At 41.0% G+C, this 24,820-nt stretch overlaps 1 protein-coding gene across 4 annotated transcripts in view; it reads right to left on the minus strand.

Moving 5' to 3' along the window:
• LCOR (ligand dependent nuclear receptor corepressor) overlaps positions 1–24,820 on the minus strand; it is a 119,319-nt gene that overhangs the window by 24,598 nt on the left and 69,901 nt on the right. The window contains exons 4-7 of one of the 4 annotated variants that reach the window (XM_069754048.1): positions 19,587–19,719; positions 15,082–15,372; positions 9,905–10,001; positions 5,885–8,371 (exon numbers count right to left, since the gene is read on the minus strand). In XM_069754048.1, coding sequence (XP_069610149.1) covers positions 7,396–8,371; positions 9,905–10,001; positions 15,082–15,372; positions 19,587–19,719 — 1,497 coding nt within the window. In that variant the 3' untranslated portion in view covers positions 5,885–7,395. Of the gene's footprint in view, positions 1–5,884; positions 8,372–9,904; positions 10,002–15,081; positions 15,373–19,586; positions 19,720–24,820 lie in introns of those variants that run through there. The other 3 variants (XM_069754049.1, XM_069754046.1, XM_069754047.1) reach the window with 3 other exon arrangements.

A 24,820-nucleotide genomic window follows, 5' to 3' on the forward strand; every position in this document is an offset into this window, starting at 1 on the left:
CAACGCTGATCTGGCAACAGCAATCAGAGAAAGTTGGAGCCAGATTGATGAAGAGTACTGGGTGACCCTCATTAAGTCCATGCCTCAGAGACTGCAAGCTGTTATAAAAGCCAGAGGTGGTGCAACAAAATACTAGGGATGTGTTGGAGGGTTTTTTTTTTTTTCCTTGATTCCATAATTTTTTCCTCACAATTGAGTGATTCCTAATTTCCCCCCTATGCTTGGTTAAAAAAATGTTACCATTACTGACTACCACATTTTTTGTTCTTGATTTCTTTTAGCGTTTCTTAAAGCGAGAAAGTTGCCATTTAAAATTACTTTAGTTTTGTGCCATGTCTGCTCTGCTTTTTTTCTACAAAATTAAACAAATGAATGAACATCCTCCAAGGCCGGTGATTCCATAATTTTTGCCAGGGGTTATAAAGTGAGCAATCAGGATGGAGGCAGAGCCATATTGTCACACATACTGCATTTCTTTGCAATAGCTCTCTGTATAATCAAAAAGAAAAAAAGTGCAGTCTGACGCACTCTTCCTGTACAGTTTGCTGGGCATACCAGCCAGACCGAGGCTGAAAGAACACCCTTTTGGCCTTTAGCTAGTGAATGGGGTCATATGGGCAAGTTACAGCATCACATTATGTCAGGACCGTAGGCTAAATTCAAACACAATAGGCACCAAAGCCAACTTCCTTAGGTCAAGTTCACATATTGTATAGCCAATTTTTTTTTTTTTTACCCGGAAAATGAAGTGGATCCTACACCATCTTCGAATATTCTTACTATTAATTTTAATGGGTACTTCACATAGCTGTTCAAATACAGTTTGAGGTTTTTTCTCCTCTGACTAGCTATTAAAAACCTCATTGGAGGAAAAAGTTAATGTTAACGTTTAAAAACACAATTTGTGAGTGAGTATATGCTGATTTGGTTGTATGTTTTCCTTTCTTTGTTTTTTCTAAATTTGTTTATTAAACAACAAACAATTTGCCTAAAATTTCATCAATGCACAAAAGAGTGGTAGGAAAACTTGTAAAATCGGTCATACAAAGCAGGGTTGTGGAGTCGGAGTCCGTGTACATTTTGGAGGAGATGGTATAAAATGGAACGACTCCTAAAATATGTAATGAATTGGGTACAGTAGTTCAGCGCAGTATGTGCTGAATATTTTTTCATAAAAATTTGGGAAAGTTAGGAAAATGTCCTATTCCCGATCTAAAGGTTTTGGCTTTTAATTGATAAATCTGTTCTACACTTTATGTACATGCTCAGTAGTGAACCATGTATGAGGGAGTCTGAGTCAGGGAAATTGGGGAGTCAGAGGTTTAGCTTACAGACTCCACAGCCCTGATACAAAGCATCGATTGCAAAACCTAGTCAAACCCATAAATTTGAGACAAATGGGGAAATTGAGGAGAAAAAAAAAGAAAATTGGGTAGTATGCTGTACTATTCAATTGCACGACAAAAGTTTGCGGCATATTTATGAAAGTAAGTACGCCAAAGTATTCTGTGAACTTCTAGATAATTACGTTTCAGGCTCGCACCATATTATTACTCCATTTTGTGAAAGGATTGTTTACGACATTTAATTACACCCATGTATCGACAAAACTATGCCATTTTGGGGTTCATTTTTAAGGAATTTAAACAAATTAAGTATTTAAAAAGGTACAGCATCATAAAAACAAACCTGAAAATTTTTACTTGTGGGTATTGGTAAAATGATTAGAAAGTAATTCTAACATTAATCAAATAGTCATTAAAAAATTAAAAAAAAGAAAGAAAGTATCTAGACAATTAAATAGAACAGTGATAATCTCAGTGATAACTCCAGTGAGGAATATATATTAGAAAAAGTGCTTCTAAAAGCTCCTCACAGCTCAACGGGAACTGTCCAGTGCTTTCTAAAAAATAGTCTAAAAATTCTGTACACAAAAAGAAAAGAAAATTCAACATTTACCAAACTTGTGTTCGTAAAATGCCATACAAGATTGCAGTGTTATTTTCTTCCTGTGCACATGATATATATTCATAAAACTGCTGAACTGCCTTACCCCTCACCCGCTTTTTAAAAAGGAGTACGAATATTAAGATTCTAAAACACTTTACATAAGCATAGCGCAACAAGCTGCAATCTAGTAGTATATAGACTTTTTTTTGGCAAATACACCTGTAAGCACATCTAGCATTGGTCCACTGACAGAATCTGAAGAAAAAAAAAAATATCTTACCAACTAAATAACCAATAGTCCATAATTAGGAGGATGAGCTGATGCGTTAATACTTACATGCTAGACAATTCAGTGACACAGCAATACATTCCCTCGCCTGCATATGGCTCTGTCGTAAAAACGGCTTTATTGAAATTGCACTGCTCTCCCTTAGCAAGAGATTTAATTTTTTTTTAATTATTATTATTATTTTTTTTTTTTAAAACAACTCCATTAACTTGTTCACTCGAACTAAACCTAAGCTACGAGTTTTAAAAATAAAGGTAACTTTGAGGTATGGAATTTATCTGTACATAAAAATAATTCAATTTAGCGATCTTAAAAGAAAACAAAAAAAAGAAGTGATAGTACAGAACTAAAATATTTACAGCACGTTAACCGGTAAAATGATCTATCGACCGCAACCATCAATGGGGGAAGAACACAAAAAAAAACAAAAACCCAAAAAAATCCTACAAAAAGGCATAGTAGGCATTGAAAAAGCATATACTCACAATTCACAGATAAGATGGCAAACCTGATGTGGAATTAGTCATACAGAGTGGGACAATGCAGACAGACATTATCAAAAGCACAGTATGAACAACTATGTACTCAAGAGGTATTTGGTGTTCCAATATGGTGGTTGTTATAGAGTAAGCCAGACTCGTGCATCACTTATGAATCACTTAAAAAGGTCAAAAAGGTAGATATTGTTGAAGTGGAAAAAAAAAAACACTATATAATTAGAATTGGGTCTATTATATGGCTCAGAATAATTTAAAAACCTTTTCCACTGTTGCAGTTACATTGCATATTTCAGTCACACTGATTTAAATCAGTGTTAAAACTAAAAAGATTATTTTTTTAGGGGGTGGGAGCTACTTCTAGAGAAGTACTACGCTGTAATGCAAAAAAAAAAAAAAACACATAACAAGTTAACAGAACCTGAAATTGAAAAGGTAACTATGTTCAGAGAAAGATTTGTGTACACGATTCCTAACATTGGAGCGTTATAGGGGCAAAGGGATGGGGGGCTGCATGTACATTGAAGCAGGAATGTCTAAACTTATATTAGTGTCATAAACAAGGTGCACCTGAACATTAAGACTGAAACTTTACAAAATCTACAAGATAAAATAGAAATCTTTTGAAATAAAATCAGCAGCTTTTTCTTTTAAAAAGGGTTATGAAATATTAAAGGGACCATTAAAACTCATGTTACAGAGAAGGGAGTTGAATTTTCATAAAGCATCTGCATAAAATAAAAAATTAAAAAATAACTCGTACACTACCTTTAGGTTTAGGACAATGAAAAGAAACAGCAGTATGGCAAGCAAAACGCCCAGTATAACTGGTCCTCCATGTGACGCCAGTTGCACGCTTATTGGATAACCGTGTGGTACAAGGACGTTCCCAGAGACTGCCATTGCTGCATACAGTCAAATACTATGTTTTAACAAGTTTGACAAAAGGGTTCAATTCAAGCAGGAAATATATAGAATTTCTTTTAATTTGCAGGGTTTTTTTGAGCCCTGGAAACACCCTTTAACTTTGCTTCGCAAATTAAATTAGTGCTTAAAAATAAGGTTTATATACGAGTCTGCAAAAATCAGAAGTGCCCTGTAAATAATCTCTTAAGATTCTCAAAACAAGTTTACCTGAAAGTCTAGTTTAATATCCTAGTGGAATGCTTATAATCTGACAAAATGCAATACAATCTTCAGGTCAAAGGATAGTTAAGTGGTATTAAAAAGGTTTTACGTGTTTGGTATACATTTTAGGAAGAAGAAGAAGAAAAAAAAAAAACAGACCCAAATGAGATATATATGTATCTATAATCTAAACTCCAATTACTACACATGTATCATTTTGACATTGAAAGGTAGGCACACAGTTTCGCCAGGGCTCGATTGTCAGAGCTAAGTATGTGGTTGGCAGTAATGTAAGTAAAGTTAAGACTTCCTGAGGTTAAACTATTGTCCTGAAGCTCCAATGAACATTTAAGAAATCACAAGATTTGGGAGATTTTTTTTCTGCAGTTCCATAGGAAAGATAAAGTTGATGAAATGATTAAGCAAGTAGAAGCTCAAGTGGCAAGATTTTAAGTTTCTTCTATAACATCTGAATAATGTAAATTTATGATAAAGTGAGATCCTAGCAATATGCTACTGCTGTGAGTCTGACTTGGGAATTCAAACCTGAGAATAAAGGGACCACAATGCCAGAACCCTTCATTGTACCGCTGGGTGCTGGCAGGAGAGGCACATACAAATGTACCATCACGATTGAAGATGGAACTTTACTTCCTAGAGGAGTTTGTGAGGTTTTTTTTTTTTAATCATCACTTCTGTTTTGAAGCAGTTCAAGCCAAAAATTATCCAAGAAAAAAAGGGTAAGTCCTTTGACATTTTTTAATTCCTTTTGGATTCACATTAGACTACAGTCAGTGTTTCCAGTTTTTATATCAGTCACAAAACCAGTCTGTTTTCCTCCCATATGTCATCCGCTTGGAGAGAGGAAAAAAAAAAAAAAAAAAGGGCAGTAAACTGACCAAACCAATTTTCCACCAATGACCCTTCACAACAGATCAGCTAAAAACAGATGAAAAACTGATAGAAAACTGATGTAAATGGAGCTTATCCAATTTTGACGGATCCTCAGATCGTCCGATTCTCATCAGATTTGGCCAAAGGCTATGGTCACACTATCAGTATTTGGTCAGTATTAAACATCAGTATTTGTAAACCAAAACCAAGCTGGGACAAACATGCAAAATTTGTGCACGTGTTTCTATTAGAGTATTGCTCTGAATGTTCCACTCCTGGTTTTGGCTTACAAATGTTAGTGTACAATACTGACCAAATACGGACCGTGTAACCGTCTGCCAATAAACACAAAATAACAAAGAAAATAATAAAAAGGATGTGTGAATGGTTCCATTACACTTTATAGCTCAGTGTGTTATCCGTTTTATAAAAAAGACAACATACAGATGGGGAGGGAGGGGTAACATCAAAATGCGTACAGTTAAGGATGTACTTTTTGTTTGAAGCTTCTACAAGAAGGATTGACAATCCTTACAAGCCCCCCAAGTTAAAAATTATTCACTATACAGACTGGATCATTAACAGTGCAAAGTATCAGGCAGGGGTTCTCACCAAATCAGACCTCAAATCCCCATCCTAATCCAGATTAAGTACTCTATTTCCTATACAAGTCTGTCGAGACCAAATTAAGCGAGTCTAGACAGATCACTGTAAATAATGGAGGTCTTGTTAGAAAAGACCCGCTTTTAAATTTATAGCATTGCTATTATGCAAAAAATGTGAGCCTACCCTTTAATGTATAATGTACAAGGACCCATGTTAACATTGCAGTGCAGTCATTATGTGTCAACCTAAACTGCCTTTTTTTTAAAAAAAATCTGAATTATAAACCTATTTTACATTTACCACTGTATACAAGTATAAAGCATAGCAACTGAAGTAAAGAAAAAAAAATAGAGAGTAAATATCAGCTTTTACAAATGGTGCAAATCTTTATAGAGCAGGTTTGGTGCAAAACAAGCTCAGAGTGGAGTGTTTAAAACGTATGGAGAGCAGAGAGGAGAAAAAAAAAAAAAAAAAAAAAAAAAAAAAAATATATATATATATATATAGTACAAAACTGTGTGGTTCATGGAGGAGTGCTTATAAAGAACAGTTACCTGAAGAGGCTGTAAATGCTGCAGCTCGAGATAATCTACACCGGACAATGATTGATTCAGCTTACACAATGAATATTATACAGTAAAAATCAATCCTAGCAAACTTGCTAGACTCAAGGAGTGCCCATCATTCCTGAAATCTGAGGAATAATTATGAGGTTGTACTGTTATGAAACGATATGCACCAGATAAATATCACAGTAGTTAAAAGTGTGTATGAGACCCCTGAAACCTATAAATGTAGAAACCACACAGTTTAGTAACTATAAATCAGGTAGCGTGTACAAATCCAGATAGGTTCTAAAATGAGGACTGTGTGTAAACCAACATCTCCAGAAAGAGCTAGTCTTTGTGATAAGGCTACTACAGAAAAACACTATCATCACTTTGCCACTCAGATTTAGTGTTGATCTGGCAACTGGTATAGTTTTGAAGGTAGTGTGTGAAAGATCCTCCCTGTAAGTAATATGGCAGGTAAGCCAAGATTGGGGGTAGGGGGAAAGCAGTGTAGTGTAAAATTAACCATGTAATCTATCTAAACATACAGAAGTCCATCTTCAGTTGCAATGAAATGTTTTCAATTTTTCAATAGTCGTTGCTGGAGTGTTATGAGGATATATGTGTACTGACACATACATAAAATTTCATTTCACAAGGAAAAAAAAAATAATTTGTTTTTAAAAAACAAAGCAAACAAAAATAACCACACGCACACCTGTTCAGATGCCTCCATACTTCCTGGTTGAACAGGACGAACATTGCCCTGTTCAAGGAGAATCTTTAAAACGTAAGAAATGTAAAGCTCTAGTAATACTCTCATTTGTAGGTTAGAAACGTACTGCCGCGAGGCCTACCCATACCCACATGTTGTGCTCTCTGCACACTGCCACTTTGAACTAAAGCCTTTCCTTTTGCATTCTCCGAAAAAAGTAACAACCTCCAAAAGTTACGCGAGGTACATTCAATTTTTCAGAAATAATCATTTTGGCATAAAACACTTAAAATCAGACTTCTAGGAAATGAATTGTTTAAATATCTTTAGATTTTTTTTTTACCCCTAGACATTGGTAGTATATATTTAAGTAACTCCTGAAATTTTTAAAGTGGACTTGTGTTAAAAAAAACTTTTTTTTTTTTTAAATAGACATCAAGAACACAATACATGCAGGCTCCATAGCAACGAGTCCATATTCACATGTATAGGTTCTCTTGCTGAGGTAACAATTCGCTATTGAAAATAAAGAGCATGCGTAAAGGCCAAATAAAGTATTCAAGGGTTGTACCGGGCATGAGGAATTGACAAATCTGCCTGATTTTGAGCACAGAATTTGCACCTGTAGAGGTCTGTTAGGAAACTGCCTTAAAAGTTTCACACAATAAGTTAAACAGGTGTAAAGTGTGCTGTGCATCAGAAGACAGAAGTGCAGGCCCAGTTTGGTTACAACTCATTTCCTAAACTTAGGACTTTACAACATGCCTATTCATCTTTAGATTCATTTGCACTTGGCGATGCCTCCACCTCTTCCTGAGGTTCCAGTTCACTTTTTACTACAATATCTTGTTCTTCCAACCTCATTAGTTTCAGCTTTTTCTTTGGAGGGTTTTTTAATGTGCCTAACCGCTCTTTAACTTTGTACTCCAGTGTGCTATGAGGAATCCCATAAATGCTTTGAGCTTTGGAGACACTCATTTTGCCGTTCATGACCACGGCAATAGCTTCCTCCAGTATCTCACTGTTATACTGTCTGTATCTCCCTCGTTTTTTTCTTGGTTGTTTAGAGCCAGGGTCTCCTTCCTGATCTGAGGTGGAATATGGCTGTCCAGAGGTAGACTGCTCAACATCTGAGCTCCAGGAATCAGTGGTAGTATCCAATAAATTCCTTCGATTTTGCTTTGGAAGGATAGTCCTTAATTTTTTGCTAAGTGCACTCTCAGTTTGTGAACCCATAACCAAAGAGTTGTAATTGTAAAGATCCCCACTGCGGGACTCCCAAGACAAATCCATGCCTCGGACCTGTGGAATTTTTAAATCAACTGGTGAAGAAAGGCCCAATTCCTTTTTAATTTCATGCTTGTTGGGAACATTTTTGTGAAAAGCATTTGCATTTTCTGTGAGAATAGGCAGGTCACTGATGTTGCTGAGTGCGCCATTACCCCTATACTTCACACGGCCAAAATTTAATTCGTAGTGCGGTTTTGCCCAAGAAGCTTCCCTGGATAAAATCAAATGTTGTCCTTGATTCTGCAGTCCAGACGAACCATGGCTGGCAGCTGCTGAAAATTTTCTGCTATGCAATTCCTCACTAATCTGCAAGGAGCGAGCCAATGGCACTTTTAGAGGTGTGGAGTGGCCATAAGTTTCCCTGGTTGCATCCAGCAAACTTCTTGGAGGCACCCCATCACCACTGCGCAGAAGTCCATCTGGACGGTGCAGGCTGGGTCTCCCAGGTCGCCTAATTGGATGGAAGGAAACTGATGTGAGCAGAACTTGCACAGGTAGGGAGGGATGGGTGAATGGGGCCACTCCTTTATTAGAAGGCCTTGCTTGGGTAACATCACTTTTTTGTATTCTAACATTATCTCAGCATCAGTGTGTGTTTAACAAAAATAAAACTAGATTCACAGAAAATAAATGAAATTTTGTGGGCAACAAAAAACAAACAAAAAAAAATCACTTGATCTTTGGTTGGGTTCACAAATTGTTGTAGGAAAAAGGAAAAAATAAATCAAAAAGATTTTGCGCAACGGTCTGTGAGTAGCACTTTACTTATCAATAAGGTAGTGGTCAATCCCTTTAAGGTGTATACACAAGTGATTTATGTGACGTTACCACTAAACAAGTACAGTAATAAAAGAGTAAGCCACTTGGTACATAATGCAATCTTCTAAAATAAAACTAAGACAGTGCCTGCTGCTCACATCATACAGAAAACAAAAACAAAACAAAAAAACACATTAAGAACAGCCCATCTGTAAAGAATGGGGCTTCAACTATTTTAAAATGATTTTATTCTTTAGAATAAAATAAGAGAAAAAATGGCCTTACAATTTGAGGTCTGCACTTTAACATGTGCTATTTTTAAGTCAAATATTATCCACTGGGCAGATCTATAATTTGGAAAAAAGCAAACAAAACTCACCAAAACCCCAACAAATCAGTAAGTCTAAGTTAAGATTACAGCATCAGTCAGACCATTTTTCCTCTTGACAGAACAGATTCGATAGGTGACAATAGGCGTGATTTAGATGGTGATTGATTATAGATTTTAAGACGTGATTTAATACATTGAAATGCAAGATACATATTTGGATAGAAAACAAATATATAAATAATAGAGCATATGGATGCTTTCTACAGCCACGTCACATGCTTTCCCAACTTTATGAATCCCAAACACTTGGCTGAATTACGACAGCTCTATAGTTTAAAAAAAATAAATGTAAAAATGAAATTTTATTTAATACAGCTAGAACTATAAAATCTGTACAAACTTGATAAAGGGTTATGAAAAAAAGCCACACAAAATATAATGAAAATGCAGATATGGATTTCTGGATTTAAAAGCTATGAAGCCACAAATATTAGGTAAAATAGTTAAAAAAACAAACAAAACAAAAGATAAAAAATCCTTTTTACAAAATAATTAAAAAAAAATTGGAAATGCTCATTAAAGTGTTAAGGCAATATGTAAATTCCTAATTATTAAATCTATATCAAACCCAGGTTTTCTCCTTTTTATAAGTGCCCAGACAATCCTTATGATCATTGCAAGCTTTTAATCCTGCAGATTTATATGAAATTGGTCATACAATGAATGGGAACAAAGTATATGATTTCATGAACACGACACTAAATTAATTTAAAGAGTGAATTTCATTGCTTTAAAAAGATGGAAAGTATAATCACTTTAGTTTAGAAATCTGATATGATTTAGTTTAGAGCAATTAAAAGAACATAGTGTATGTGATGAGTTGATGATGCTTACCCATTCCCTATATTGTTTGAGGTACTTGGAGAAATAGAGGAGTTTGGGCTACCAGAACAAGGACTTTTTTTAGTGGACAAGTCAAGCACTCCATCTGCTGAAATAGAACAAAACAAAATCAACATTTACTTTTATTACTATAGGTAATTGTCATCATTACTAAAGGAAATAAACTGAGTCATTGCTAGAGAACAAGCAATAAGAGGGAACACCTAGCAATTAACCTATCTAATTTAATGTGAATTAGCCACACTCGCCACCCACTGTAGACAATCAAGTGACATATGGGAAAGTTTCACTAATTTATTGGACACAGTCTTGTTTTACTATTGAATACTTTTACACATTTAGGTTTATACAACATTTCAGTAAAGCAGGATTCACAACTGCATTAGGGACACAGTATCAAGTTTAATAACTGATGCAGAGGAAAAAGCGCTCAATTGATTTCCACGGGGGGTTCATATCGTTGTGAAGTGTCCACTCTTCGAATGGAACAAAATAGGGATTTTTGTGTACTCACTGTAAAATCCTTTTCTCCGAGCCATTCATTGGGGGACACGACCGTGGGTGTATGCTGCTGCCACTAGGAGGCTGACACTAAGTGATACAAAGAAAGTTAGCTCCTCCCCTGCAGTATACACCCTCCTGCTGGCTCTCAGCTAACCAGTTCGGTGCAAAAGCAGGAGGAGATCAATAACAACATATGAGCGTATAGCATGCCATATTATATATGAGCGTATAGCATGTCAGATTATAAAAAACAATCATAAGCTAATAACAGGGTGGGAGCTGTGTCCCCCAATGAATGGCTCGGAGAAAAGGATTTTACGGTGAGTACACAAAAATCCCTATTTCTCCTTCGCCTCATTGGGGGACACAGACCGTGGGACGTCCCAAAGCAGTCCCTGGTGGGGACAACAATAGATCAGGCCCTGTGTAACCGCTACTTACAAGTGCGCCACCGCGGCCTGCAGAGTCCGCCTGCCCAGACTCACATCTGTGGAAGTGTTGGAATTATAGTGCTTCAAGAATGCATGCGGACTGGACGAATCCGCAAGCTTGCAGGCGTGCCTTGCCGACGCCTGGTGCCTAGAACCCTTGATAGACAGGGAGATAGGCTGACATCTAGCACGGAAGGACTCCTGGATGGTGGAACGAATTCACCATGTTATCATGGTCGATGAAACGGCTAAACCCTTCCTGAAAATGTCAGGAAGCCTTCCTCTACAGTCAGGAAGCCCAAATAAAGCGTCCAACCTTCGGAAGGACGCCGTCCTCAAGACGTACCTACTCAGAGCACTCACTTCGTCCAGAATATGGGGGAACTCATTCCATTTTGTGGACTGGTGCCAAAAGAGATGAGGGAAGAACTATGCCCTCATAACAGTGGTAATACAGTACCAACTTGGTAACAAGGGATGGGGATGGCCTGAGGACAACCTTGCCTCGAAGGTAATAAGGGAAAAAAAGTCTGAAAGAGCAGAGCAGCTAGCTCCGAAGACTCGTCAGAGTGAGAATATTGCTGAGGAAAAATGGGCGACTTTTCCTGATAGTAAAGTCTGCCCGGATGAAAAGGAGCCTACTGTAAGGCTCCTAGGAATAATAAGGTCCCAATGAGCTAACGGTATGCGATAGAGAAGGACTACGTGTGAAAACTCCCTTTGAGAAAGTCCCTACTTGCAGTTTTGCTGCGATAAGGCGAGAAGATACTAGCTCCGCAAACAAAAAACGGACGTGGTCAGTGCGGATCTCTGAGGATCACTGGGGCCCCTTTCTGCTTCCGAAAATGCTGTTGACGAATGGAAAGGCGAAGGAATTTTTGCAGAGGGTAAGCACCCCGAATATCGATGGATGCCGGAAACTGCACCTCTTTCTATTGAAGTAATAGCTGAGCGGAGGGACTCCATCCAAAGAAGGAGGACCATGTCAAAGGTTGTTAGAAGTTTGAGGTCCAGGGTCGATCTTACTTTTCGTTCCCCTGTTTGGAACCAAGATCCCTTAGATCTAGACTGTGCTGGACAATCCTTATACAATCCTTTGTCAGTCTCCCGCTCAAAGGATTTGATTGGCCAGTTGTTACTGGTGTGAATCAAGGTAGTTAAGGTCTCCAGCCAGGAGACCATTGCTCTAGCAATCCATGCGGCCGCTAGGTAGGATAGAGCGCCGAACCCGAAGACGGAACGAACCAGATTTGCTATCTGACAGTCCGTGGTATTTTTAATTGATGACCCATCGGGTAGGGATACTGGTAGGTATACCACAGGAGATTCTACCCGGATAATCTGCCCCATGGCAGAATGTGCGGCTGCATCCAGCAGGTCATAGTCTCTTGCCATCGCCGCTCTCTTTTCACGGTGCAGAGATAAAAATTAGGAACCCTCGATCCATCAACCTCTTAACAGGGAAGTGGAGAGGAATTGTCCGCCTTCTTGCATCTTCCGCTAAATAGTGGTGATGCAGAGGGGGGTGCTCGTACGCCAAAAAGGGTGCCTCTGTATGTCCACAGAGTTCAGGTCTCCGGGTGGACAGGACAGGTTGTCTGACGTTAGGCCTGGATGCAGAAGAGGAAACATGGAGGCGACACTCCGTGTGCTCGTCTGTTGATGGTGTGAGATCGGTGCCCTTTAAAGGACGTCGCCCTTAAAAAAACAGGCCAGGCATGACATCCAACGTAGAGGCTTCTGTCCAGTGAATTGCTTATCCGAATTGAATGGCAAATGCTCTCGAGGGAGTTTAGTCTCTGAAGCTCTGGCAAGTTCAGGCAATATCCAATCCATATTCAGAGCCTTGTTGTCATCAAATCATTGGTGAGGGAGCAGGAAACAAAAAACTTCCGTTTTCTAGATGCCTGTATGTTTCTAGACACCTACACGTTTCTAGAATACTTGCGGCCCCTGCTAGCCGACGGCTCCCATGTAGGATAGGGACCATGTATATTGGTCCTGCGAGCACTCCAAACACAGAGGGTACACAGAGGGATTCAATCTCTTGGTCAGGGAATACTGGTCATACGCCTTTAAGAACAGAGAATACTGGTCATGCACCTTTAAGAACAGGGAATACTGGTCATGCGCCTTTAAGACCAGAGAATACTGGTCATGCACCTTTAAGACCAGGAAATACTGGTCATGTGCCTTTAAGACCAGGGACTACTAATCGTGTGCCTTTAAGACCAGGTACTTCCTTACCCGGGTACTGATGTAGAGTCAATGTGCCCCTTTAATGCAAAAAAACTGTCACCCCAGTGTGAGCTGGCTGGGTGGACGAAGATGGCCACCGGGAGCTGCAGAGTTGATAAAATCTCGCAGAGAGCAAGAAGCGCCAATTTGGGGGGGCGGAGCCACAGACACTATGTTGAATAGGCCCAAGCCGGGGCCTAAAATTCCGTAGCCGGCGGACGTCACCAGTGGGTCGTTCCAGGCAAGATTTCCAGGATGCGGCCTACAAATCGGCCGAAGCCAGGGGCTAAATTTTTGCAGCCATCCAGAGCGTTACCTCAGAGAGGTGGGCCACAGGGAAGTGGCTGAGGCTGCCTGTCAGCATGTGAATATCCCACTGAAGATGGATCCACTCACCATTGATGCGGGTCCCAGCATGGAGCCGCCGCGGATGTGGGTTTCAGCGCTGTTCTGTGCAGCGTGAACGGTGCAGGGATAAGCCTCAATCCATCATCCCTTTGTTAGGGAGGTGGAGAGGAACCGTCCGCCTCCTTGTGCCATCCGCTTTAACAGTGGTGGGACAGTAGGGGCTGCTCGGACGCCATAGAAAGGGGCCTCTGTACATCCACGGAGTTCAGTCCGGGTGGACAGGGCCAGTTGTCCGGCATTAGGCCTGGCTCCAGGAAAGGATACATGGAGGCGACACTCCATGTGGTCGCCTGCTGCTGGTGTGGGGAGATCGGGATTCGAAGGAACAGTCGCCCCTGAAGTGAGCTCAGGCATGGCTTCCCACGTCGCAGGAGAGGGTACGAGGAGGCATACTCGCCGTGCTCGCCTGTTGATGGTTCGAGGGAGATCGGAACCGTCGCCCCCTTCACTCCGTTAATTAAAAAAATAAAAATTTACAGAAAATTAAACAATAAAATAAAAACGTTGGGGTCTGAAACAGACCCATGTGCCTCCTACAGACACTAAGCAAGAACTGGTTAGCTGAGAGCCAGCAGGAGGGTATATACTGCAGGGGAGGAGCTGAGAGCCAGCAGGAGGGTGTATACTGCAGGGGAGGAGCTGAGAGCCAGCAGGAGGATGTAAACTGCAGGGGAGGAGCCGAGAGCCAGCAGGAGGGTATATACTGGAGGGGAGGAGCCGAGAGCCAGCAGGAGGGTGTATACTGCAGGGGAGGAGCTGAGAGCCAGCAGGAGGGTGTATACTGCAGGGGAGGAGCTGAGAGCCAGCAGGAGGGTGTATACTGCAGGGGAGGAGAGAACTTTCTTTGTATCACTTAGTGTCAGCCTCCTAGTGACAGCAGCATACACCCACGGTCTGTCGCCCAATGAGGTGAAGGAGAAAAGTTCAGCCAGCAGAACTTATTTTTTCTGTTTTTAACAACGGACAGTGGACTCCAGATGCACCATACAGTAGTAAATATGGCCATTTGGCTACCGTTTGTATCAGTCATTTAAAAAATCTGATATGGATGTCAATTCTGCTTGTTCCTGAACCAGTTATATAGAATTCCCCAGTAGATGTGAAACCCACTTAACCCTTCACCAACTCCGTCTTATACCGCTGACAATATTTAGCATTAAAGTTATTACATGACAATACTAATTGTATTAAAAAGTCGGACACATTAGGTTTTATACAAAACAAAAAGCAGGTAAGACTTAGAATCCTAACAGAGGGCCACAATTTGCAGGCAGCTCAGAAGTAGTTTTCATAAGGTTAGGCAACACAACAGCTTCCAATTTCTGCACCTTCCTACTTCTTGCAAAAATTCCACACGCCTGAAGTTTGCAAATCCCATTTATATGTATGCAAATTTCAAACCTGCCCAGAGTGAGTCTACCTGTTACGGGACCTCCGATGCAATACACATATAGTGCTTTACTGGGCTTAAAGTGCATAATTTTGGTTAGGGAAGAAAAGCTTTGCTGCAGCTAAAGCGCATTAAAACCATACAATCGAGACATGAAACCAGAGTGATTGAAACAAATCTATGTAAACTTACGATACCTTGCTCACAGGGTTCTTCCAAACGGGGCTTCTTGACTGTGAGGTCTAAGGGAGAATCTTGGTCAGCCATCAGAAGCTTGCTAAGCACAGGATTCTGGGTAGTGGCTGGGGGAGGTGAACTTTGTCCGGAGGGGGACTTCGGCAAGCTTTGGTTCTTTGTGCTGTTGGGCGGGCTGGAATCCTGAGTAGAGCTATTCTTTGAGGTATATTCAGCAGCAAACTGTCGAATCATTCGCTGCATGATCTCACGAGCAACTAAGGGAATATTAGGATCAGAGATCCTAGGACTGTCTAGATTTATCAGGGGAATAAAAAACAAACAAAACAATAAATGAGACTTTTTAAAAATAGTTTCTCACATTAAACATTTATGAAAATACGTTTCATCATGTAATTCTAACAGTTATATATAACCCCATTTTTGCTACTTTTTAATCTAATGTTCAAGACCCAAGATTATATTTTAATATTAATTCTCTTAAGCATGATCTCGCTTAACTTCCTAGTGGAGATTCAGCCATGAACTGAAATCCTAAACAGTACAAGGTAGAGTGGATACTATGGATGCACTACTTAAAGCTGAAAAAGCTCAAGCTGGTAGTACTGAAGATTTAGGCCATGTTCACACTTTGCGGCGTCCCTCTGCGGGTTCTCCCGCAGCGGATTTGATAAATCTGCCGGGCAAAACCGCTGCGGTTCTCCCTGCAGATTTATCGTGGTTTGTTCCGCGGTTTCCCCTGCGGGTTTCCGCCTATACTATTGATGCTGCATATGCAGCAATATGCAGCATCAATAGTAATGTTAAAAATAATAAAAATTGGTTATACTCACCCTCTGACGATCTCCTGGACGCTGCACCCGGCGGTCCGGTTCCAAAGATGCTATGCGAGAAGGACCCTTCGTGACGTCACGGTCATGTGACCGCGACGTCACCGCAGGTCCTGGTCGCACAGCAACTCTCACCGGACGGCCGCGTGCAGCGCTGAGACTTCAAAGGGTGAGTATAACATGATTTTTTTTTATTATTCCTTTTTTTACCCCAAATATGGTTCCCAGTGCCTGGAGGAGAGTCTCCTCTCCTCCACCCCGGGTAGGAACCACACATTAGCCGCTTACTTCCCGCAACGTGGGCACAGCCCCATGCGGGAAGTAAGCGGTTCAATGCATTCCTATGGGTGCAGAATCGCAGCGATTCTGCACAAAGAAGTGACATGCTGCGGGTTTTAAACCGCTGCGTTTCTGCGCGGTTTTTCCCGCAGCATGTGCACAGCGGTTTGCGGTTTCCATAGGGTTTACATGTAAATGGAAATGCTATGGAAACTGCTGCGGACCCGCAGCATCAAAATCGCGGCGGTTCCGCGGTAAAAACCGCAAGTGTGAACCCAGCCTAAGGCTGTGTGCGCACGTTGAGCATTTGCTTGCAGAAATTTCTGCAAGGTTTCTGCATCTCTTGGCAAGAAAAAATGCATGCTTTTTGTATTTTTTTTGTACAGCAATGAATGCTTTTTTGAGCTAAATAAAGATTTTTTTTAAAAAAAAGTTGTGTGATAATATCTTGGTTCAACACCACCTTTCTCATGCTGAAGCAGTAATAGGGCTTGGTGTCAGCAGCTGTCATTGACACCTTGCCCTAGGCTTAGTAATGAAAAGGTGTCAGCCCAACACCCTCATTACTAAGCCGATAAGTAAAACACAAACACACATTGTCACCAGCCTATGTAGGAGCGTTAGCAGAAGGAACAGACATAGCCTGTAACCAGACAGCAACTGTTAATTTTAAAGAAAAAAAACAACAAATCATTGTGTGGGCTCCTGCGCAATTTTAATAAACAGCAGAGGAAAAGCCGATGGCTGATCTTAATATTCTGATAAGGAGCCAATCGCCATAAAGGCTCCCAGGCTATTAGTATCAGCTCACAGCTGTTTGCTTAGACTTTACACTGGCTAGTTTACAAGGGGACCCCAGAAAAAAAAAACTGACATAGCGACCCCCTATAAAATCTAACCAGCAAAGGCTAGGCAGACAGCTGTGGGCTGATATTAATAGCCTAGGAAGGAGCCATGGATATTGGCCCCTCCCAGACTGAAAACATCAGCTCTCAGCCACCCCAGAAAAGGCGCATCTATAAGATGCGCCAAATCTGGCACTTAGCCTCGCTCTTCCCACTTGCTCTGTAGCGGTGGCAAGTGAGGTTAATATTTGTGGGGTTGATGTTACCTTTGTATTGCCAGGTGACATCAAGTTCACAGGTTAGTAATGGAGAGGTGTTTATAAGACGGGGAGTCAGTAATGTTACTGCTCTCAAAGACAGCGGGCGATACACTGACAGGAGGTAATAGCTCCCACAGTGTATCACTGAGCTGCCGTGAGAGAGTTCACCATGTGATTAGCTCTGCTGATCCCCCTTATGGCACCACTGCTGCGTGGGAAAGTTCTCATGCAGCAGTGCCGTAAGCGAGAGCATCGGAGCTGATGAACTCTCACAGCAGCTCCGTGATACACTGACAGGAGGCGATCGCTGGGTAGACCAGTCACATCTCCCGATGTTAAAATATATAATCACTGTACTTGTACAGGATAAAGTTTGCTTCAAGTGAATAATTTATTGGTGAAAAGGGAACCTCACTTTTCACCAATAAATTATTCACCTGAAGCAAACCTTATCCTGTACAAGTACACGGATTATATATTTTATTATCGATGGGACTACTGGCTCCGTTCACTAGCACCGTCAGCTCCACAGAAGAAGTCGAGTGCTAGCCTTCTTCTACATCTCCAGATGTGACTGTTCTACACCTGAGATCGCTGTGGGACACTCAGGATTGCGTGGACTACGGCAGACAGGTGAGTATATGTTTGTTTATTATTTTACATTATTTCTAGGAGACATGGGCATCGGGCGTTAAGATGAGTATAATGTTTTTTTTATTTGAATATGTAATTTATCTTTTTTTTTTTTTTTAAACTATGAGCACAGGCACCGGCAGATATCACTAAGTCTTCCATCAGCAGCACCTGTTGTAACTATTATCAGTGACAGCAGACGTAGCCCGATGGGAGCAGTAGTCTCATCGGCCCACACCTGCAGGTCGCAGTCACAGCTGCGGGGTCACGCTGACATTTGCCAGCATGATCCCGAAGTGCTGACCGACAGTAACGTTACTGCGGGTGAGTCACATCTGCGGGATCACGCTGACATCTGCCAGCATGATCCCGCAGCACTCTGTCTTACCGGCGGTAGCATTACCGCCGTTAAGGACTACCGTGCCAATGTTTCCCACACTGTCAAACAGATGACAGCGTGGGAAACACCATAGGAAGACAGTAAAACACAAAACAAAAACTCAGCAAATCCGGAAACATTTTTTATACCTGCGTTTTTGCGGTGTATTTGACTGACTCAATTGAAGTCAGTGGGTGCCGAAAAGCAAAAAGACTTGACATGCTGCCAGAAAAAAAAAAAAAAACAGACTGCACATACACACGGAAATTTACTGATTCCTTGCACAATACTTCAGGTTTGTCATTGAACAAGCTTGCATAAGGATTCCATAGCATGTTTGGCCCATTTCCAAGCAGAAAACGCGCCACGAAAATGCATCAAAAACGCACTGTGTGCACATAGCCTAAAACTAAGAGTCAGCCTGAAATGACTCAACTATTCAGCTTAAATTGGCCCCATCCCTTGTATAAAATAGTAGTACGATTGTAGTCAGAACAGAAACTAACAAATCAAATTTATAGTCAAGTAAGGCTGGCTTCACATTTGCGTTTTTGCGCAAAAAAGCATGCGTTTTTTTCTATACTTGACATTAAAAACGCATGCTTTTTTGCATGCGTTTTGCCGAAGCATGCGTCGTTTCTATGCTTGCGTTTTGTTGCGGAAATGCAACCTGTAGTAATTTTGCCGCAAAAAAACGCATTGCTGTCTATGTAAACGCATGCGTTTTTAAGCACATGCGTTTCAACGCATGCGTTTCAATAGAAAAACACAAGAATACACACTGATAAGCCACCCCCCCAACCCTAGGGATCCTAACCCTAAGGTTAGGATCCCTAGTAACCCTAGGGATCCTAACCCTAGGGATCCTAACCCTAAGGGTTAGGATCCCTAGGGTAAGGATCCCTAGGGTTACTAGGGACCCTAACCCTAGGGATAACCCTAGGATAGATTTAGGGATAGGATCCCTAAGGATAGGATCCCTATGGTTACTAGGGATCCTAACCCTAGCTATTTCTGTTTATAGTGGGTTTTCTAGTTGATTTTGACGATTGGCATCTGTCACACACTTATCATGAGTTTCAAAAACGCAAACGCAGGAAAAAACGCATGTAAACACCGCATTTTTTTACCACATGCAAATATGCATGCGTCTAAAAAACGCAGCGTTTTAACGCGTTTACATGCGTTTTTTGCACCACATGCGTTTGCGTTAAAAACGCTGCGTTTTTTAACGCAAATGTGAAACTAGCCTCAGAAGATTTATCCATAAACACTGCAAACCTTTCTTGTAGAAGACTGCATTGATGAATTCTTCTGCTTGCCTTTCTAGTCGTATTATCTTTGCTTGCTCTTGTTTCAGAAAGTTTTCGTGGCCAGATTCATTAATTGGTTTATGAAAGCCAGCTAAATGCTCCTAGATAAACACATAAGATGGCACCCTGTTAGGAGAGTATGTATACATTAAAAAATTATTGTCATGACAAAGCTAAAACTTTCAGTCCTGTTTGATAATAGCAGTGTCCCAAATATGGCAACTAGAGCTTTGATCTGCGGGGAGGAAAAAAAAAAAAATGCGGTGCTTGGTAGTTCCATATGGGATGGCATTGAGGTTATGTGACCCCTGGACAAAGTCTTGTCAGCCTTTGAGTCGTGATGTATTAACCATGTCCTTGGCATTAAAAGGGTTACCTCAAAGAAAACTTAAAATTAATAGTTTTGTATAAGGCTAGACCTTGACACACTTCGCAAGGAGTGATTTGCCAAAAGCTGTGGTCACTGTAGCTATCAGGGCTGTAGTTTGTCCAGTTACCCCTTATGACCTTCAGCACATGACAGCGGAAGAGTCCACTGTAAAAAGCATAAGCAAGTTAAAAGTGTTAATAGATTTGTGAATAAATATTCACACACATAGTATGATATATTACATTTTCATATTGTTAGCGCTTTTTTTTTTTTTTTTACAGGGAGATGGGTCAAGAATAGAAATGGTCATATAGCTAAAAATTAGAGGACTTCAAATTTAAAAGGACAACTCAAGATTTTGTGGATATGTTACAACAACATATCTGAAGTTCTGATTCATAGGGTTTACAATCCTGAGATCTTTCACCGATCACTAATGTGGGGGTTGCCTGGTTGCTAGGGAATCCCCACATGTACTTATGCTGGCTAACAGATGTAAATCATTCAGCTGTGGCAGGAAAAACTAAATCTCCGAGCACTAAAAAAAATACTCGAAGGACCCCCGAGCATGCTCGAGAAATCTCGAGTTAACGATCATATTTGCTCATCACAAAGGAACATGCATTATATTAGTACAGATACCGCATCCCTTTATGATTTCAGCAGGGCCGTGGAGTCGGTAAGCCCAACCTCTGATTCTTTTATTTCTCTGACTCCGACTCCCTCATACATGGCTCATGTTTAAGGGACACATTTACTGTAGTAAAATGGTAACATCAGGTTTTGATCATTATGACAATAATCAAGCTATTCAGATAGAACGTTAAATAAATTTAATGGAATACAACTTTAGAACAAAAAAACTAATCAGTTGTAAATGTACATTACATTATGAAGCAAGTGCGGAAAAAACAGTTTTCAACAAAAACAAACTGAACAACATTTGTGCAGTCTATGAATTTGCTCTGAGAAATAATCTCGCCTGCATCACATCATCCTTCATAGAGGACCTGAAATCGGATCTAAATATTTTAGGGCTAGAGAACAACCTCTCCACACCAACTTGGGTTGGTGGTAAAGCGGTAACCACATGGGCAACATCTCTAACAATTTCAGGATATAAAAGGATTTGCCTCGTGCACAGTTTTATTTTGATGAACAGTTAAACTTTTTTACTTCACTGAAAGCAAGTGAAATTTTGCTGAATTATGGTAAAGGTTTGCTATGGGAGAGGAATCTTTTTCAAGGCAGCAATGCTTTGCCTGCTCCATGTCGTCCAAATACTTTTCAAAATTAAACTCCAACTGATGAAGCTGAAGATATGGTAGAAGCACTGGCAAGAGCCAAGTCCCCTTGCTGTTGGCAGTCCTGTAGCCCACTCATCCCAACTGCTACATCAGTTCAAGCTGCTTTTCCTTTATTTAGTAAGCTGTTAATCATCCAGCAATATATGATAACTCGGGTCCACAAAGAGCTGCTAGAAGAATTTTACATTTTCTAATAGCAGTGTCTCTCTCCATTTCTTTGAAGCAGAAATGCCATCTCCTCTTTGGGACAAGCAAAACAGTAAGCTCTTCCACTCCTTTATGAAAATGCCAGGAGTTAAAACCTCAGCTTATAATATTTTAGTCATAGTAAATGGGTGATGAATCAATTCCTTCAACTCAGCCATCTTTGTCCATTGACCTTCGTTTAGTGTTACCAGAGGGTTGGATATATCTACAAGAAAGGATTTCAGCTCAAGCAATCACTCAATCATTAAATAGGTGCTGTCCTACTGAGTGGCTTGATCCACAATTGCCCTTTTCCAGCATGTTTCTTCAAGATGGAATCAATTTTAGGGTTTCTGGCGGCAATAACTGTTGTGAATTCTGTGGCTGAGTTCACTTCTGTGGTCACAAGTGGTATTGCAGTCTCTGGGCTTCCTCCCTCAGGTGTTTTGGTGAGCTCGTTGGCTGCCTTGCTATTTAGCTCCACCTGAGTCTGTCTTCCTTGCTCCTTGTCAATGTTCCAGTGTTGGATCTGAGCTACTGCATCTTTCCTTGGGCCTGCTGCTCTGCTAGATAAGTGCTTCTAGTTTGTTTTCTGTTTTTTCTGTCCAGCTTGCTATTAACTTTTGCTGGAAGCTCTGAGAAGCAAAGGGGTGCACCGCCGTGCTGTTAGTTCGGCACGGTGGGTCTTTTTTGCCCCTTTGCGTGGTTTTCGTTTTAGGGTTTTTTGTAGACTGCATAGTTCTCTTTGCTATCCTCGCTCTGTCTAGAATATCGGGCCTCACTTTGCTGAATCTATTTCATTCCTACGTTTGTCTTTTCATCTTGCTAACAGTCATTATATGTGGGGGCTGCCTATTCCTTTGGGGTATTTCTCTGAGGTAAGTCAGGCTTGTATTTCTATCTTCAGGCTAGTCAGCTCCTCAGGCAGTGCCGAGTTGCATAGGTAGTTGATAGGCGCAATCCACTGCTGCTTCCAGTTGTGTGAGGATAGATCAGGTACTGCAGTCTACAGAGATTCCACGTCTCAGAGCTCATCCTATTGTTTTGGGTTATTGCCAGATCTCTGTATGTGCGCTGATTACTGCACGCTGTGTTGCCTGATTGCCAGCCATAACAGTACAAGGAGCCATTCAATGATTTCCAATAGAGGGAAAAAAGAAATCCTGACATCATTTTTTTTTCTTAGCTCTGTCTTCAGTCTTTTTTTTCCCCTAGACATTAGAGTGCTTCAGGACACAGCTGTGGACATGGATATTCAGGCTCTGTGCTCCTCAATGGATAATCTCGTTGTAAATGTACAAAAGATTCAAGATACTATTGATCAGAAATCGATGCTAGAACCAAGAATTCCGATTCCTGATTTGTTTTTTGGTGACAGAACTAAGTTCCTGAGCTTCAGAAATAATTGTAAGCTATTTTTGGCCTTGAAACCTCATTCTTCTGGTAATCCTATTCAACAGGTTTTGATTATTATTTCTTTTTTGCGCGGCGACCCACAGGACTGGGCGTTTTCTCTTGCACCAGGAGATTCTGCATTGAGTAATGTTGATGCATTTTTCCAGGCGCTGGGATTGCTTTACGATGAGCCTAATTCAGTGGATCAGGCTGAGAAAAATCTGCTGGCTTTATGCCAGGGTCAGGATGATGTAGAAGTATATTGTCAGAAATTTAGAAAATGGTCAGTACTCACTCTGTGGAATGAATCTGCACTAGCGGCTTTGTTCAGAAAGGGTCTCTCTGAAGCTCTTAAGGATGTAATGGTGGGATTTCCTATGCCTGCTGGTTTGAATGAGTCTATGTCCTTGGCCATTCAGATCGGTCGTCGCTTGCGCGAGCGTAAATCTGTGCACCATCTGGCGGTATTGTCTGAGAGTAAGCCTGAGCCTATGCAGTGCGACAGGACTATGACTAAAGTAGAACGGCACGAACACAGACGTCTGAACAGACTGTGTTTCTATTGTGGTGATTCTACTCATGCTATTTCTAATTGTCCTAAACGCACTAGGCGGTTCGATAGCTCTGCCGTTATTGGTACTGTACAGTCCAAATTCCTTTTGTCCATTACCTTAATGTGCTCTTTGTCATCATATTCTGTCATGACGTTTGTGGATTCAGGCGCTGCCCTGAATCTGATGGATTTGGATTATGCTAAACGTTGTGGATTTTTCTTGGAGCCTTTGCGGTGTCCTATTCCGTTGAGAGGAATTGATGCTACACCTCTGGCCAAGAATAAGCCTCAGTACTGGGCCCAGCTGACCATGTGCATGGCTCCTGCACATCAGGAAGTTATTCGCTTTCTGGTACTGCATAATTTGCATGATGTGGTCGTGTTGGGGTTGCCATGGCTACAAACCCATAATCCAGTATTGGATTGGAACTCTATGTCGGTAACCAGCTGGGGTTGTCAGGGAGTACATGGTGATGTTCCATTTTTGTCTATTTCGTCATCCATTCCTTCTGACATCCCAGAGTTCTTGTCGGACTTTCAGGATGTATTTGAAGAGTCCAAGTCTGATGCCCTTCCTCCGCATAGGAATTGTGATTGTGCTATCGATTTGATTCCTGGTAGTAAATTCCCTAAGGGTCGTTTATTTAATTTGTCCGTACCTGAACACACCGCTATGCGCAGTTATGTGAAGGAGTCCCTGGAGAAGGGACATATTCGCCCATCGTCGTCACCATTGGGAGCAGGGTTCTTTTTTGTAGCCAAGAAGGATGGTTCGCTAAGACCGTGTATTGATTACCGCCTTCTTAATAAGATCACTGTTAAGTTTCAGTATCCCTTGCCATTGATTTCTGACTTGTTTGCTCGGATTAAGGGGGCTAGTTGGTTTACTAAGATTGATCTTCGTGGTGCGTATAATCTGGTGAGAATCAGGCAGGGAGATGAATGGAAAACGGCATTTAATACGCCCGAGGGTCATTTTGAGTATCTGGTGATGCCGTTCGGACTTGCCAATGCTCCATCTGTTTTTCAGTCTTTTATGCATGACATTTTCCGTGAGTATCTGGATAAATTCTTGATTGTTTACTTGGATGACATTTTGATCTTCTCAGATGATTGGGAGTCTCATGTGAAGCAAGTCAGAATGGTTTTCCAGGTACTGCGTGCTAATTCCTTGTTCGTGAAGGGATCAAAGTGTCTCTTCGGTGTGCAGAAAGTTTCATTTTTGGGGTTCATCTTTTCCCCTTCTACTATCGAGATGGATCCGGTTAAGGTTCAGGCCATCCAGGATTGGACTCAGCCGACATCTCTAAAAAGTTTGCAGAAATTCCTGGGCTTTGCTAATTTTTATCGTCGCTTCATCTGTAATTTTTCTAGCATTGCCAGACCATTGA

The sequence above is a fragment of the Ranitomeya imitator genome, chromosome 2, assembly GCF_032444005.1.
Source record: "Ranitomeya imitator isolate aRanImi1 chromosome 2, aRanImi1.pri, whole genome shotgun sequence".
In the NCBI taxonomy this organism is placed as follows: Eukaryota; Metazoa; Chordata; class Amphibia; order Anura; family Dendrobatidae; genus Ranitomeya; species Ranitomeya imitator.